Source organism: Aspergillus flavus, chromosome 2 (assembly GCF_009017415.1).
Source record: "Aspergillus flavus chromosome 2, complete sequence".
Lineage (NCBI taxonomy): Eukaryota > Fungi > Ascomycota > Eurotiomycetes > Eurotiales > Aspergillaceae > Aspergillus > Aspergillus flavus.
Genome location: NC_092409.1, coordinates 6,094,492 through 6,111,020, shown reverse-complemented (window position 1 = coordinate 6,111,020; position 16,529 = coordinate 6,094,492). Strand labels below are relative to the sequence as shown.

The window sequence follows — 16,529 nt, the reverse complement described above, 5'->3', positions numbered from 1 at the left end:
AGCCCTGAGTCGGCCTTGTGCTGGGAAAAGTAGAGAACGATTAAATGAATACAACTCAGTGCTAACAGATGTTTTCTCTGTATAAGTAGGTGAATCAACATTGGTATAATGTCTGCAGGAGATACGAGGCAATACTATTCTCCTCACAGAGGCTACATTTGTGACGACGTCATATCATCTACAAGTGACCATGTCCACAAAATATGTGTTAACGATAAAGACAAACTATAAATAATTTTATTTATATTCATAGATGTACGTATTGCTATGTTTATTTCCTACCCCCTTTCTTTGATTTTCTATCAGCCTCAGGCGGAAAATGTCGCATTTTTCCAGGGGTCTTGGCGTGTCGCAGAAAATTTCCCCAGATTCTTTGGACCAACAAGCAATTCCTTGGACTCTTGTCAATGGATAAAGCCGGGGAGAATTTACTTCTGAAGAAGATGTGAAACGAAGGGCTCATAGAAAATCAGGGGTATTCTATGAGCTTGCACAGAATGATTTCTACCCACTAGTAACCGAGGTGCTCATGAATAGCTTATCAGGGGTCAGGATAGGGACAAGAAATCAGGATAAGAAAAATCGGGAAAAAAAGAAGAACAAAGACAGCATTGTACTCGGTACTCCATCCTCCATTCCCCATAAACAAAACCCAGAGACCTTGCCCAACGGGCCAGTTGATTGATCGAAAGCCGTTTTCGGAATGGAAGCCCTTGTTTCAGAATGTCAATTTTAGATACAATTCTTATCCGCATTCCGTCTAGTGTGGGAGAACCCCTTAAACACTACTTCGGGGATTGGACAGTGGCTCAGACGCTAATAAGATTAGACTCCTACCGTGTCTAGCGCTAATTAATTTTCTAATTGTCTGCCTGCTTTCGTTCTCAGATCAGCCCCTGATCTTTCCTTTTAATCTTCCTTCTTCCCATGTTCTCGAACCGATCGTCAATTCCATCCACCCTGCTTCCGCCCTCAAGATGCCTCCAATAACATCGTCCTTGTGGATTCGCGACTGTGAGAGCGACAGCTCCGCGGACTCCTGCGAGAAGCCTGTGAGTAACTTCACTAAGAGTGGTGTCCCTGGAATCATTGTGGGAGTGTAAGTACAGTGGTGTTGCCAATCATGTGTGCCCTCAGGGGAGACTAATCGCTTTCCTAGTTTATTCCTGATCGCGGTCGGAGTCTGCTGCTACTTCCTTTATCGCAACAAGAAGAGAGACGCTGCAGAAGCCAAGGCGGCTCACAAGTGGAATCAAGGCGATCTATAAACCGCGTTCTTTTGCCAGCTTCCCCCGACGAATCTCCGAATAATCCAGCCTTACATCCTAATACCCCTGTTCCTACCACACCACGTCGTTTTCCATTCGGTGAATAAGAGTTACTACGCGAAGGGATTCCAGCGTTGCTGAGCATCGCTGTCAGTGATTGAGAGTTCATATATCGGATTTAATACGCGAGCGCGTTGCTACGAGTGAGATCACCGACCGCCGCCTGTCACACGCTAGGAATAGCTGCCACATAATTCAGTGATCTTACTTCGACTGGCACACAATGCTGTCCTAATGAGAATATACACGAGTTCTGTCTATGTACCTCCATGGGAGGTTTTTGGGAGGGAATGAATACATAGCGCAGCATCCTACACCCCTGCCACGGATGCACGACATCAGCGGTGATCATTCGTTGCCTGTTCCCTTGTTGATTTTTGGTACATTATTATATGTTTTCGGTTTGCCTTGCATTTTCTTTGCATTTTCCTTTTTGAGCGATGGAATTTCAAGTTATCTGTGTATATATACCACTGTCAACTTCAGATGTTGTATGTAAACCGCATGTTGACGCATAAAATGACTGACTAAGCAATACAGTCGCTAAACGACGACAATGTCTAACTGTGAATTCTCAAGCTGTCGGCTATGGAGACCCCGTGACAGTGGTAGACCTACTCCGGAGTACTCGGGGATTGTCTGAACAATCCCCACATAGTGGGTCAAGCGGATGGTTGCGGTGGTCGTGTATCCCAGTTGAAGCACAAGCTTCGAGACGCATTTGAGTATTGCCGCTTACCTCAGCGGGCTCAGGCGGCTCCCTAACTACTAACTAAACCTTATATTCTACTTAGTCAACAGTAATGCCTCTTTACGGAAGCGCGATACCTGATTGGAATCGCGGAGTGAGCAAACTAGGCTTCTTCGGGAGCCATACAGATAACTACTCTTTTCTTACAGAGACGCCGGACCGTGTGAACCCCCGGCGATTAAGTACGTTCAGGTCGGCCTCCCTGCATTCACAGTCCCTCATAAATCACCAGATCCAGAGGAGGACTACAATCATCTGAGTGAGGCCTCGTATGAGTCTATGAAAAGAAGTGACCTTCCAAAAAACGGCGATTCATTTCCTTACACGAGCCTCCGAGAGTAGCCTGGAAATGATTCAAAAGATCCACAAGCCTATGACAAGGATACATTTACCAGTACCCGGAAAAGGCGCAATTTCAATCGTAATTCAAATGATGTCCCGCCAAATGAGAGCATACGCAACTCTCGCGGTAAGCTGATGCTTGCTCAGGAAAACGTGAGACCGGAGTCATCTTTCCAGAAGTGGAAAAGTCTCGATCGCGATGAGAGCAGCCTCCACCCACGGGAGAGAAAATATGAGGAATAAGGCAGTAGGCAAGAAGATGATATGCCAGCTGCTACTTCGCAAATAACCTCTGAGGATCCCAATTCTCCGCCAAAAGGGATATTGAAACCGCCACGATATCGATTTCTCGAGGAACCATATCCTTTTAGACAAGGGCTGCCATCTTCGTCAAATACAGAAAATATCTCACCCGACGGACGTTATACGAATCTCGATCGGCGACTTGTTAATCCTGAGGCTTTGAAGCGTGGGGGAGAACGTTCTGAGGAGCGTTCAGGCTATGTTCGTGTCTCTAGATATCTTTCTAAGGAAGAGATTCAAGCGTATGCAATTCGGACGCACAAACTTAGAGGTATGTTGGTCCTACATGCTGCGTTATCATTTAAGGCTTATATCCTAGATTCGCCCCTCATTAGATGCTCGTTATGCGCAATACTGCGAAATACGCCGTAGTCGTGAGACCTCCTCGACTGACTCAGAAGAATCTCTCGAGATCTAGGAGTCGTTCAGTTCGCTAAGAAAACTCGTCATATGTAATACCTCCTTCTCTAGGTTGAAGTTACTCGGTAAGTCCAATAAATATAACGGTACTTGTTTCCCTGTCTCAGCTGAAGGTATTACATGCAATGGCTGAGCATAGCTAATTGGAATATTCGTTCTCGTGACTCAGAAACAATCAAAACCTTCAGATACACGGCTTACACCGAAAGGTGCTCGCATCTAGCATAAAAGACACACTAGCCACTGGAAAGGTAGGCTGATTCGTTCTCTATGTCTATCTGTAGCACCCGTTATACATAGGGAACCTTGTGATACTGTACTGCTATAAGGGACTGATTCAGAGAGTGGATGCTGTGCTGGCCTGCTGGATGAGATATGTCTTATGGGATCTACTATTACATGACCCTATTTATAGTAATATGGCGGTCTTCATATTTGCGCCATTGGTCTTGTATCCACAGCGGATTGAGTGACGAATCACTTCTCACAGGAAGTCTTGGAGAAGAATGCGAAGCGTACCACCGTAACGTAGCGCGCTTAATACCTTGGGTTTTCTAAGGTATTACTTATTTATATCTTGGATCGGATGCCAATATCCGCGGATGTAATCATATTTATTCCTTTTTCTTGGTGGATCACCAGGACCGACCTGTTGTCCGTGCTCATATAATTTGCGTCTGGTATAATTTCGTGTCTCCGAGATACATGCTGCTTTGTGTATCGTAGTCACCTCGGCGGGCCTATTGTGGACAACAATATCCCATTTTGGTTATGTAACGTGGGTGTGACTTTTATTGGGGAAGCTCTCATAAATTGAAATTGGATACACATGGTCGCTAGCGTCAAGGTCTAGCGGGACAGATGTCTTACATGAGGTGCTATCGTAAGGATTATGTGAGTTCTTCGTCAATGTTCCGTTCATCCGTAGTGTGTCATGATTTACGCTCGTTGATGAATATTAGCTGTGGCTGAGAAAAGAACCCTGGGCACAGTTGCGCATGTCAGAATAATAACATCCCTCTGAACTGCTTTGGTACTTCTTCATGTGGGTTATAAGCAAGTAGCCCCTCCCCCTGTCTGCACGCAGTCTTATGTTGCAGCCTAGGAATGAAAGGCGATGGAGCCACAGTATGTCTGTGGTACCTTGATTTACCCTTTCAAATGCTCGGTTGCTTTATAGGGAACATACTAACAATCTGATAGGCCGTGTTACTTTAAACAACCAAGGCGGGGTCTATTTCCAGTTCTGGGGTAACGCAGGAATAGTGCTAATGAAGGTCGTATCAGCGACGCTAACATGGATATTTATTGGTGGCCACCGTTCGAGAAGTATGCTTACTCTTATTCCGTCCCTCCAACTCATTGCCCCACCTCTTCTGTACCAATTTATCTTGCTCTTCATCTGACTTTCTCGCTGCTCAGCACCTATCTAGGACTAACGGGCGGAAAATATTTCCCCATAATGAGCGCCATGGGATGTTCTTCGGCTATCAGGCTATAATATCTCCCACAATGCACGAACTAAGATTGAAGTTAATGTCTGTGTATGAGGGAATAAAGGCCTCCATTCTAGGCAGAAGAATTTTCTGGGGTCCACCTGGAAGGCTCTCCTTGTCGGTTCTCCACGGAACTGTCCCAATGCGGTAACCCGTCCACCAACCCTCAGCCCTACAAAGCTTAGCCGAGTCTTGTTCGGCATAGGGCTGAGCCGGTTATAAAAAACACTTCTGAACGGATTCGTATGATAATGTGTGTAAAAAGAGCATAATTCATAGAAAGATTGTAAGGAGTGAGCATGTTCTAAGTAGCTAAGCTGTATATTCTATGTACCGCAGGAGACATAAAATAACAGGGACCTCGTCCTTATCTGATTCCTTGTGCCAGGCAAGACATACGATGATATGATGCCCCACTCAGCTACCTAATTTCGGAGGAGAGAGGCCGGCCAGAGCTGCCTGTTGTCCGACAGGGCTGCAGTCATCGGAACCTGACCGACGAATTGTGCAATGGATAGATCCTTTCCACCGAGAAGTTCCGATCATTGTTTTTCCATCTCCTTTCCAATTCCGCCACAGGTTCAGATTAGATCTTATCTGATAAATATATCAATCATATCTGATCCGGCTGATGTCTTCTTTTCTGGTTCAGAGACAAAGTTAAGCCATGGCTGTCGAGTGCAAGGAAGCGATTGCCAACTCAGAGCCAGAGCCGGAGCTGGGGGATAAGTCAGACGCTACCGAGAAAGATGACAGTAAGGCACTACACTACACCAGTTTATGTACTCTTGTGCTCATAACAAATGCTGCAGGCTCTTCGGTCGGTGAGATTTTACGGGCAGCTGGTATTGACACGGAGGACGATGATCCAACCGAGGCCGTACTGACTTTGCGGATGTGGGTGCTGGGAATTGGGTTCTGTATCGTCGTCAGCGGTCTAAATACACTGTATACTTTGAGAAACCCGTCTATCACTATCTCATCAGCAGTCGTGCTTTTGCTGGCTTATCCGCTCGGCAAGCTATGGGAGAAAGCCATACCAAGTTGGAACGTACCGCTTGGCGCGTGGTCCTTCAACCTGAACCCGGGCCCGTTTAATAAGAAGGTAACTACTTGCGAATTAGATGGAAGTTGTCGATACTGACCTAAGCTATACGAATAGGAGCATATCCTGGTGTACGTCATGTCGAATTTAAGTATCTACGTTCGTCTCGGCGCAGATGTCTTGACCGAACAACAAATGTTCTTCGGCTATAAAGCTGGGTGGGGATTTCAAATCCCTATGACCTTGGCGGGCTTCTTCGTCGGGCTGTCGCTGGCGGGAATATTTCGATCGCTCGTCGTTCTACCTCATGAACTCGTGTGGCCGGGACTCCTGGGTACCTCAGCCCTCACATCTACGCTCCATGGATCGAAAAAGAAGGATGCTCATGCGATGTGAGTGCAATGCGTCTTATGCTACCTGTGAATTACCTAACCGAGTGCAGTGAAAGCTTCGGCTACACAACCTGGAAGATATCCCGTTATGCCTTTTTCAGCTTGGTATTTTGTATCTCATTCTGCTGGTACTGGTTCCCGGACTTCATCTTTCCCGCTCTGAGCTACTTTGCATTTCCATGCTGGATCGCACCAAAGAACACAGTTGTAAACCAGTTATTTGGGATGAAGAGCGGCATGGGTCTCTTGCCACTCACTTTCGATTGTACGTGCACAGATTCAGGTTTAATGTCATAGCGCTGACACTTGTATAGGGAGTCAAATATCCTATGTCGGATCTCCTCTCGTGGTCCCATCTTGGGCAATTGTGAATGTCTTCGGAGCACTAGTGTTCTGGATCTGGATCGTCGCTGTTGCTTGTTACTATACCAATACGTGGTACTCCGCCTACCTTCCCTTCCAGAGTTCTTCTGGTATGATCCGCCTTATAAAGCGTACAATGATTGGTATTGCCCCGAAACATACCGCTAACGGTTGCAATAATAGTGTTCGATAACACAGGTAGCACATACAGCGCTTCCAAGATCGTGAACAAGGCTTCAAGATATCAGTTAGACGTGGCTAAATATGAGGCGTACTCACCAGTATGACTCTATCTATAACCGGCTTTTGTACTATGGGACGGTCTCGCTAACTACCATAGGTCTTTATGCCCGTGACTTATGCGTTGAATATGTTTGGTCTATCCTTTGCAACCCTAACCTCGCTTGTGGTCTGGATGTTTCTCGAGAAGCGACAAGAGATTGCGGACGCCATGCGCCGGGTACAGCACAAATTCGTAACGGGCAATCTAAAAGAGATTTTTGCCCCAGACAATTCACCCAATGCAGAAGTGCCAATGTGGTGGTACCTTTGTACCACATTGTTGGCGTTGTTTCTCGCCATTTTTTCCGTAGAGTATTGGGATGTAGAGCTGCGTTGGTACGGTGCATTGCTGGCGTGCGCTGTTGCTCTGTCTTTCTTCTCTCCGGTAGGTGACCAACAATTGTGGACCAGACCTGCACAGGATAAATCACTAACAATGATTTCAAAATAGCTTGCCCTGGTCTACGCAACGGCGAACCAGAAAATCAACATCGACATCTTCTGCCGGATTGTAGCCGGCTTTGTCTTCGAGGGCCGTGTACTCGCTAACATTTGGTTCTTCAACCTCGGATACGTGACAACAATCAAGGGTCTCTACTTCTGCCAGGATATGAAATTAGGAATCTACTTCAACGTTGGTGACCCCTGTGTAGAACATTAGCTCGAACTAACCAATCAACCAGATCCCGCCACGAAAACTCTTCATTGCACAATGCGGAGGTATAATAGCCGGCACATTAAGCAGCGTAAGCGTCCTCAACTGGGGCCTGGGCAACATCGAAGGCGTCTGCACAACCGACGCAGTGAACGGATTCAGCTGTCCGTTCTCCCGGACACATTTCAACACAAGTCTGATCTGGGGTGCTATCGGACCGCGTCGCTTCTTCAACAACAAGATCGGATATCACTCACTGCTATACTTCTTTATCATCGGCGCTGTCCTTCCCGTTATAGTGTTCATCGCTAGACGTCGGTATCCGAAGAACGTTATCTTACAGAAATTCCACGTTCCCCTATTCCTCGGCGGACTGAACTATCTCCCGCCTGCCACGGGAACGACATATGGAAGTTGGGCTCTTGTGGGATTGGCCTTTGGATGGATTATAAGGAAGCGTCTGTATGCGTGGTGGTATAAGTATAATTTTGTTCTGAGTGCTGCCTTGGATTCCTCCGTTTCTGTGGCGGGAGTTGTCATCTTCTTTGCTATCTTTTTCTCTGGGGCTTCGTCGCATTTCAGTTGGTGGGGGACAAAGGTTTATAAGGTGAGCATTATTTACCTCCAATTTTCATTTTGGTAAATCAGAAGACCTGACAAAAAGTAGGATACGTGTGATTGGAAAGGTTGTTCGTATCTCCCTATCCCAGAAAGCGGAAAGTTCGCATGATAGTGCTCAGGGAATATCGTTGGCTCTGGCTGTGCTGGGGCTCCCTCCAATGGAAGCCGAAGTACCAGAAGATTTAATAGGATTGTCAACCGATGGGAATCTACTTGTTGATATCTGAGTAGATTATTGATGTTGCTAGTTGTACATACATTTGACTCGAGCAACCACAGTCACACAATGTATGTACGCATCGTCTATGTTATATTACTATATTGCTCAACACTCTGCCACAGCAGCGTTATACGCGACCTTCAATGCCCCCAAGGAGGTGCGACAAAGTAGACAATACCATGCCCTATGGAGGCAGCGAGAGGACCGACCTTTTGAAGAAAACATGGTTAGACATGCACGTATACGTTCCTCTTCTGTAATGTACATACCCATTGAATCCAATGGTATCCCGGAAAGCTGGTAGCTACATAGACGCCAAAGCATCGGGCCGGATTTAATGCTGTCATGTACATAATGTGTTAGCATATCATTCCGCAACCACTTCCTCCCAACTTCACCAGATCGTAATGTGTCTAGGATATACTCACAAGCTCCAGCGTAGCCCGCGCGAGTGAAAGAGGAGCCCCAGCTCACAACGCCTAGAGTCATCCCTACTAAAAAGGGAGACAACGCAGCTCCATAGATAGAACTCTGTCTTGGGTCCAGACCAACTCCGAATGAGAGGAAAATCAGGACCAGGCAGAAGATAAATTCCAGGAGAAATGCCTCATCTACAGGCACCAAGCGGGTATTCACTGCGCAACCTCCTACCGTGAAGTCCCTGGACCCATACGCGCTTCGAAGAATAAGCCCGGCCAAGGTACCGCCAAGGGTTTGACCTAGAAGGTAAATGACCATTCGAGGGAGTGATATCAAACGTGCGAAGAAGGTAGCCAGCGTAATGGTCGGGTTGAGGTGACTACCACTGACATTTGAAAAAGAGAAGATGAACAGAGTCAGGAATAGCCAGTTGCTAATCCCTCCGAACAGTGGTCCCAGAAATGTTGAGGTTGAGAATACGCCGGATGATGAAGTAGCACTGACGTTTGTCGCAGCCGAAGCTGGTCGTACTGCGATCCAAGAAGTCACGAACACCATCATCATGGTACCTGGTGGTTCAAGTAAGCTTTTCTGTAATTGGAGGTTCAATTCGTGACTTCATAACGCTCACCCATGCATTCGATAAAGCCGAACTTCCAGAGGTCAATGTCCCAAAATCCGCGCAGGTCGAATCCCTCACGAAACGTCATCAGCGGTGCCGCATCAGGCACCTTCTTCAAGAGATCCGCATTGTCGGGGTCAGTGCGATCAACTACAAGCCCTTGGTTGCCGCCGATTCTACCGGCGAAAGGCTGTACAACGGGCCTGGGCCGTGGCATGTTGCCATTCTCCGGGAATGTAGTGCGATCCATGATGGTAGGATGCACGTCTCGCTGGGATAATCAAAGACTCCTTTTGCAATCCTGAGCTCTTGATATTACTGCTAAGGCACGGTATCGCCTCGTGGGTTATGGATAGATCTAGACTTTTCACGTGGCTGTGGTCAGCGGTTTTCCGGCCCTAAACTTTGGATGACCTCACGACTGCTGGTGCGGCTCTCTCACCGATGTTGACCTTTACATAAAACCACGAAGCTGTTGTTACTTTCAAAGCTCAATATGGCAAAAGCTGGAATGACCCTTTTAAATATTGGAAATTAGTCTGAATTTGCCCTTATCTCCAGCTATTATGTGTTTTGAAAAATTAGTGGCATCTAATACCACTTAGGTAGAGTTTAGGTTTGAATAATTAGCTAAAGCTCGCATAAGCATTAGATAAAGCGTATATCGAGATTAATAATCACCTAAAGCTCTCATACGGTCACACTGTTTGGTCTAGGGCACTACATAGTTTATATTTAACGTCACTGTCGAAGACCTGTAACAGACAACCTTATATGTACCGTATGCCGAGGGGACTTACCATTTATGTCTATAAGAGTCAATGGTCCCACATAAACCGCATAAATTACGAGAACATCGGATTGAGACGGGAAGGAGATATTTTGAATCGGTCACAAACTGATCAAGTCGCCCACCATGGTACGGCAACTCGCTCGACGAGGGTTTCGACCAGATGTTGCGGGTGGAGGAGCCCATCGCTTGAATGCTCTATACTGGAAGACAATCTCCGATTTCAAATTGACCTCTTAAAATTGAGGTTTGTTAGCTCTATAGTATGCACCAGTCCAGTTCTACAAGGGGGAAGTTCAAAAAATCGCAGGACTAGTCCGATAGCACTGACCATGGTTCGAGTATCTTCTCGTGGGCAGGAAGCGTCTTCATATAAATCGACCCGACTCCAGCCCCAAGACATGTTCTCAAATCGGTTTCTCACGCAGCAATGCAGATCTATCCCTGACCCGGATATGAGATAGTTAGGTAAGCTATCTAGACTTGATTATGATAGTCATACATAATTTCCCAAATCTGATGTGCGGGGCGGATTTAATGCAGGTCGGGTTTTGCCGGGTTAAATCCGATAACTTTTAGTATAGATGCTGCTTTGTTTTCTACCAAATACTTCTTTCTTTCATTCATTTATTTCCCCCGACTTTGCTATTCAGAATCCACCACATCGTGCTACTAGGAGCGTTGCCATCCCAACTGGAACTTTCCAGACTCTAGCCTCATCCTTTCAACGCCCGGTGTCCCGGCCGACATGAATGCGAACGGTGTCCGAAACGTATCGCGGACCCAGATCGCTTCAATGGCAAGATTAAGCTGCGAGAGGTGCACCAAGCGGAAAGTGAAATGCGACAGGCTTATACCGTGTACCAACTGCCGGAATTCAGGTATCCTTTGTATTCCGGTCGAACGAAGACGACTTCCTCGCGGCCGATCTCGAAGATCTGTGAATTTGTCATCGCCAGTCCCTTTGGAGCAAAGTAACAGCCATGAGAGTATGCCAACTGGCTTCGTCCAACTCCTACAAGGAAGGCGGGAGGCTCATCCTACTCGATCTTATTTCCTAGCCCGCGTTATAACGCCAATAGAGGAACGGGACCACACGGAAGGGGCGACATTCCATACTCGCCAACACAATGACCTCACCTGTATGATTGACGAGTGTGCTCGACTAATTCCGAATGGAATGATGTCCGCGGGAAGGGGAGATTTAAATTTAAATAGTTGTGGCGAGCGCCAGCAGCTATTGTATATCTATCTAACACAGGTCGATCCTTTAGTGAAGATTCTGCATCGTCCATCCATTCAGGCGCATCTGTTGGAAGGAGAATGCTACCTGAAGTACGAGCCCTGGCATCCGGCGCCTGCAGCTCTCGCATCTGCCATATACTACGCTGCCAGCTGTACTGTCAACCAAGATACATGTCTCTCCTGCTTTGGAATGGATAAAGTGTCCCTAATTTCAAAATATCAGAAGGAGTCGACTGCAGCTCTCGAACGAGCGGACTACCTGTTGACGGATGATCTAACTGTCCTCCAAGCCTTTGTGATATCTTTGGTAAGTGTGAAGGATGTTGATCTGGTTGTCTTACTTGCTGAATGGCTACAGATAGCGATGAGATGTCATGACCGGACCCGACGCTTCTGGACGATGCTTGCCCTAGCCTTGCGCATTGCCCAAGCTCTTTCACTCCATGATCCCAGCCCCCCATTCCCGGTCAAACCTTTCGAAAAGGAAATGCGCCGACGACTTTGGCACGCAATTGGATTGCTAGATATCCAGGCATCCCTAAGCAGCGCTTCAGAACCAATGATTAAATCCACCTGGTTCAGGTTCGAGCCATTTCGTGATATGGAGGATGATGAATTTAGCACAGATTTGGAAATACAGATATCCCCACGGAGAAACGTTGCAGAGACTGCCATGTTTCATGTCCTTTCTTACGCTCAAGAGACAGCCCGGCAATTGAACATTTCGAACTCTGTGAAGTCTGATACAAAATCTGTTCAACAGCGACAACAGCTGATAATATCGTTCAAGACACGCACAGATGAGCTATTTGTTGGATGTCAAACGGACCAGAATAACTTGAATTGCTACGCCAAGGAGCTTGCGCATTCAATCGGAATTTTCCTACATCTCCTTGCCCTGCGCCCGGTGGAAGCTAGCTCGTCCTCGTGCAATTCTCAAAACACCAATGTCAACCTTTTGAGGCTAGCCGTAGAGGCCCTCGATTCAAGATGCCGAGTATATAGCAGTGCCAGAACAGAGCCATGGCGGTGGATTGCACCGCTTTTCTTCCCTTGGCAAGCACTTGCAACATCTCTTGCTGAAATTCTAGTTTGTGATGACCTACATTTTGTCAGAAGTGTATGGCCCCTTATTGAGCAGAGCTATGAATCATTTATTACGCTCGGCATTGAATCGCCATACCATCGGCTGCAAGAATCCATGAAGGAAAAGATGGAGCGAGCTAGGAGTTTCTACGACAGCATGCTACTGCCCTTTCTCTCTAGTGGGGGTGGGGGGTCCGCCTTGTCTTGGGGGCTTTCACCATTAACAATGTTCCAGTACCAGGACCCTCCCAAGTCAAGTGAATCACGGTTCACAGAAAACACACCCACTAGATCGACTGAGAATCTACTTCCATGCAGCATAGGCTCCCAACAGATTGATTTTTCAACATGGAATGGTGATAGTGAATTGGGTGAGGTTGATCTCACTGCCTTCGAATCACAATTTCAGTTTGAAGATACAGCTACCTTCGACGCTAGCGGTGTCTCGGAAGCCAGCTACGAAGAGCTGTTCTTACAATACATCCAACATTGATATACTTCACTAAATGGTCTCCTTCTATAGCTGGATAGTGTTGTTCTCTTGAATCAGTCATTAGTTTGCTATTATTGTTGCTTGATACATGACATATTCAATTCGCTGTGCTCGTCTTGTGCAACCACTGGCGAAACCAGAGAACCGCCGCATTTTTCGCCCTTTCCATGCCCGCGATCTCATCCTTATCGTTTGGATTCCCCCGTGTCGCAAATCCATGCGTTAAGAAGGGAAAATACTGGTAGTCATACGGCACACCAAGCTTAGGAATGACCGTATTACTGAAAGCCTTTAGCTCCTCTGTAAACTGCGGATCGTGTTCAGGCGCCATAATCTGAACTGGAACCCCGATATCACTGATCTCCTTCTGTTCAAGGAATGTGGGATGAGCGGTAGAGATGCAGTCGACAAGCCGAACATCCTTTGCGCCTAAACGGAAAACTGCCCAGCCACCGAAGCAGAATCCAATCGCACCGATAGAAGAGTATTTATGCTCCTCTCGCAGAGCCTTGGCGCAGTTGAAGATGTCCGTCTCTCGAATAGCCTTGGTATTGCGGCTCAGAAAACCGGGGAGGTCGAGTTCGTTCCATCTGCTCTCGTCGAGGAGAACATCGGGTGGGAGGCGCTCACCTCCAAACCTGGTCCGAACAAATTTTCATGAGGTACAGTTCATTATGGAAGAATTGCGCTAATATCACAACTTACAAGTCGGGTACATAGACTGTACAGCCAACCTCCTCCGCCAGATGGTCTGATAGGAGTCGCGTGTTGGGAAAGGTCCAACCAAAGAGATCGTGGAGCAGTAGAAGTGCCACGCTGGAATTCGTTCCTACCGTGTAGCAACTCATGCCAGCCAGTGTGGTTTCTCGGCCAGCAGGCTTGCCATTCCAGCGGAAGCCCTTTAAGCAGCAGTCGCCCATTTTGTTGTCAATGATGCTTTTTATGCGCTGGCAAAGGGTCTTTTAATAGATTAATAGTCAAGTGGTAGAATGATGAAAGATAAGATATCTTTTGACAAGCACCTTGTTCAAGCCAGGCTCTCTGTTCTCTTCATATTTCCCAAATATACAGTTCGATGAGTGCCAAGAAGCATTCTCCACGGCTCGGACGTCTCGGCTGCTTCCCAAAAACCGACAACCCGATATCCTTGCTGTCGGTGGGTCCGTTTCCAAACTCCGGTCACATTACATATAATACACAGAATCCGGGGTCTCTTCAATCACCTCCATGCTGTGCTAAATCATATAGCTGAGGCCGGTTTAACTCGGGAGGAAGACGAGGTGTGCAGGTGACTCGAACGCTGCCGTGGATGATTGGTTTCTCTGCGGTTTGGTCACGAAACGCTCCGACATCAGGGAGTCTTTTTGGTCGCAATACGAGGAAATGAGCTGCATTAGAGCGATTTAGAGGGCGAGTTCGAAGATTCTTACGAGCTATACATATTTTCTCTTTCTCTCCGTAGCTGATATTGGTACAGCTTCTGATAGCGATGTACCAGGAAATCAAAATCTGTTCTGGCTCGCCTCTCTTTCGGAGTATCAAATTCTATCCATTTCCTTAGAAGGCTTTTCTGATCCTCTGTATAGCTTGGAACCCTCTCAGCGGCCCCGAGTACTCATTGCTTTTTTCATAGATTCCCCAATTATCGCTATAAATGAGGACATAGATAGTGAGATGATAGCGATGAACCGTGGCACTATGGCTTATTTCCTCCCCTATGTGTATGATACATAACTGAGTTATCGATCTCTAGATATGATTCGTTTCAACCTTGTCTACAGGTCTCCGTGTCTCTACTCAGACCACTCACGCAACTGTCTCCCGTATCGATAAAGTAGCCAAGGAATAGGTATAAACAAGATAGCCAGGAACCCAAGTAGACTATTTCCCCACCCCAAACCAAGTCTATTATATAACGGTTGTCCAGCAAGAGGTAGCAGACCTGCAGCAATCGAACGTAATATCGTATTTGCAGCCAAAGCGGACGCAGCTTTCTTAGGCCCACAGGCGTCAATGAGATAGAGCTGCACTGTCATCCGTACCAAATGAGGTCAGCTGTAGTCGAACATAATTACGAAGACAGGCGAGGAACACTAACTAGTGTGAATAATGTACCCAGTCGAACTAACGAGGTGCCGATATTTGGTACAATCCAATGCGTTACTTTATCTGCCGACCATCCATACCAAAAATAGCCAACTGGTATCACAGGGCAGAATATGGCCATACGCGCCAGTCGTGGAAATTGCGCCGACTGTGCCAGTGCTGCAATTTATCGCTTGTCAGGCTGAATGTGGCGACGCCAATCAACATTCCTGTGCCCATCCCGAGGTAGCAAAGGCCTGAAATGCCAAGCGAGAAGCCATATTGCTTTTGGAAAACGCTTGGAAATGTTGTAAACAGGAGAAAGGATAAGCCGAAAGCGTATGCAACTGATAGCGAGGTGAGGAGTACTGCCGGGTGGAATATGAGGAGCTTTATCGGTATCAGTAGCGCGCGTAGGAAGTGGGCTGGCAGCTCTTGCGCCGTGAGCTTTTTCTGTTCAAGGGCAGGGCTCTGGCCACCTTGAGGGATGCCTGTAAAAGTCTCTCGCATAAACACAAGGCACGCCAACGCAACGCATCCATGCTACCAATAGACAAGTCAACAAAATGATTTATTGTGTGCAACCCTACGTTCTTTGGATATTTGTACTTACCAAAATCAAAAGCACCCAGAACGTCCATCTCCATCCCTTATATTGCGCAACAAACCCGCCTATGATAGGCCCTAGCGACGGTCCCAGTGTCGGGCCCAACGAGAACATACCCATTGCCACGCCTCGTTGCTCTTTTGGAATAACGTCTGCAATGGTTCCACCCCCAATTGTCAACGGTGCTGAGCCTGCGCATCCTGCCAGAAACCTGAATGCGAGGAACATCACAGTGCCAGTTGATTTGGCGCAGCCTATTGTAAAACCGAAGAATATGAGGTTGCATACATGGTACGGCATGAGACGCCCATAAAGTTCCGAAATAGGCGCAACAGCAAGCGGGCCACACACGAGCCCTAACATATAAATGCTGACTATGAGGCTTTGTAGACTGGGGTTGGTGATCCCGTACTCTGCGAAGTACCTAGCTCCGGGTGAAAAGATCGTCGACGAGAGGTTCTTGTTTGTTTATTGGCTTAGAAATACGAAAATGAGAAAGGATGATTCTCATGAAGTACATTACTAGTGTGAGGACACTAACGAGGACAACGTGCCCGACTCTCTTGGATTGGGGCCATTGTAGTGGCGAGCTTTCGAATTTTTCTTGATCAGGAATGCCATTCTCAGAGTCGTGCGGTGGCTGGTCCTTGGGTGTGAGGTTATCCATCGACCTTGGTACTTGTCCTGTGTTTTCACACGAGTTCTAATAGAAGGGAGTACGCCGTCTTTGGACTCTTAAGCGCTGATGAAGCCGAACAAATGCCAAGGATATCTAATTCTACAATAGTCTAGCCTCTCAAATTGTAAACTAACAGCTGGCTATCTCCGAGCTTCTTGTGAGTGATGTGCCGACAACCCGATCGAATTCTAGATAATTGTGGCATAAAGCTAATTGCAACAGTAGATCATCCATCGGCTCCGGAAACGAAATTACAGCTAATAATCGGTGTCTCATGACCCACC

General features: G+C 47.0%; 7 protein-coding genes across 7 annotated transcripts; 4 read left to right on the top strand and 3 right to left on the bottom strand.

Annotated features, from left to right (window-relative positions):
* Window positions 1-977: 977 nt before the first annotated feature.
* On the top strand, window positions 978-1,268 carry F9C07_2226827 (uncharacterized protein; the record flags this gene model as incomplete). Its single annotated transcript, XM_041290473.1, has 2 exons — window positions 978-1,099; window positions 1,160-1,268. 2 exons carry the CDS (start codon window positions 978-980, stop codon window positions 1,266-1,268), a joined length of 231 nt encoding a protein of 76 aa, XP_041143797.1.
* Window positions 1,269-2,478: 1,210 nt separating this feature from the next.
* Window positions 2,479-3,410, top strand: F9C07_1355435 (uncharacterized protein). Its single transcript, XM_071508011.1, has 4 exons — window positions 2,479-2,500; window positions 2,569-2,995; window positions 3,060-3,209; window positions 3,368-3,410. The coding sequence occupies exons 2-3, from the start codon at window positions 2,686-2,688 to the stop codon at window positions 3,140-3,142; spliced, it is 393 nt and encodes a 130-aa protein (XP_071364126.1). The 5' UTR covers window positions 2,479-2,500; window positions 2,569-2,685; the 3' UTR covers window positions 3,143-3,209; window positions 3,368-3,410.
* Window positions 3,411-5,307: 1,897 nt separating this feature from the next.
* F9C07_1738 (putative sexual differentiation process protein isp4) lies at window positions 5,308-8,020 on the top strand (the record flags this gene model as incomplete). Its single annotated transcript, XM_071508359.1, has 8 exons — window positions 5,308-5,745; window positions 5,803-6,077; window positions 6,128-6,342; window positions 6,392-6,550; window positions 6,624-6,721; window positions 6,781-7,107; window positions 7,174-7,356; window positions 7,406-8,020. The coding sequence occupies 8 exons, from the start codon at window positions 5,308-5,310 to the stop codon at window positions 8,018-8,020; spliced, it is 2,310 nt and encodes a 769-aa protein (XP_071364125.1).
* Window positions 8,021-8,039: 19 nt separating this feature from the next.
* F9C07_1355316 (MIP transporter) lies at window positions 8,040-9,750 on the bottom strand. Its single transcript, XM_041290464.2, has 5 exons — window positions 9,703-9,750; window positions 9,270-9,618; window positions 8,647-9,207; window positions 8,488-8,558; window positions 8,040-8,427 (listed from the first exon to the last, which is right to left on the bottom strand). Exons 2-5 carry the CDS (start codon window positions 9,508-9,510, stop codon window positions 8,359-8,361), a joined length of 942 nt encoding a protein of 313 aa, XP_041143795.1. The 5' UTR covers window positions 9,511-9,618; window positions 9,703-9,750; the 3' UTR covers window positions 8,040-8,358.
* Window positions 9,751-10,060: 310 nt separating this feature from the next.
* On the top strand, window positions 10,061-14,765 carry F9C07_2081531 (uncharacterized protein). The gene is made up of 4 exons (XM_071508851.1): window positions 10,061-10,518; window positions 10,594-11,602; window positions 11,654-14,409; window positions 14,461-14,765. Exons 2-3 carry the CDS (start codon window positions 10,799-10,801, stop codon window positions 12,872-12,874), a joined length of 2,025 nt encoding a protein of 674 aa, XP_071364124.1. The 5' UTR covers window positions 10,061-10,518; window positions 10,594-10,798; the 3' UTR covers window positions 12,875-14,409; window positions 14,461-14,765.
* F9C07_1741 (putative endo-1,3-1,4-beta-D-glucanase) lies at window positions 12,972-13,794 on the bottom strand (the record flags this gene model as incomplete). Its single annotated transcript, XM_041285090.1, has 2 exons — window positions 12,972-13,512; window positions 13,580-13,794. The coding sequence occupies 2 exons, from the start codon at window positions 13,792-13,794 to the stop codon at window positions 12,972-12,974; spliced, it is 756 nt and encodes a 251-aa protein (XP_041143793.1).
* Window positions 14,668-16,233, bottom strand: F9C07_2198918 (MFS transporter; the record flags this gene model as incomplete). Its single annotated transcript, XM_071509437.1, has 6 exons — window positions 14,668-14,816; window positions 14,969-15,073; window positions 15,130-15,450; window positions 15,476-15,502; window positions 15,569-16,025; window positions 16,090-16,233. 6 exons carry the CDS (start codon window positions 16,231-16,233, stop codon window positions 14,668-14,670), a joined length of 1,203 nt encoding a protein of 400 aa, XP_071364123.1.
* Window positions 16,234-16,529: the final 296 nt, after the last annotated feature.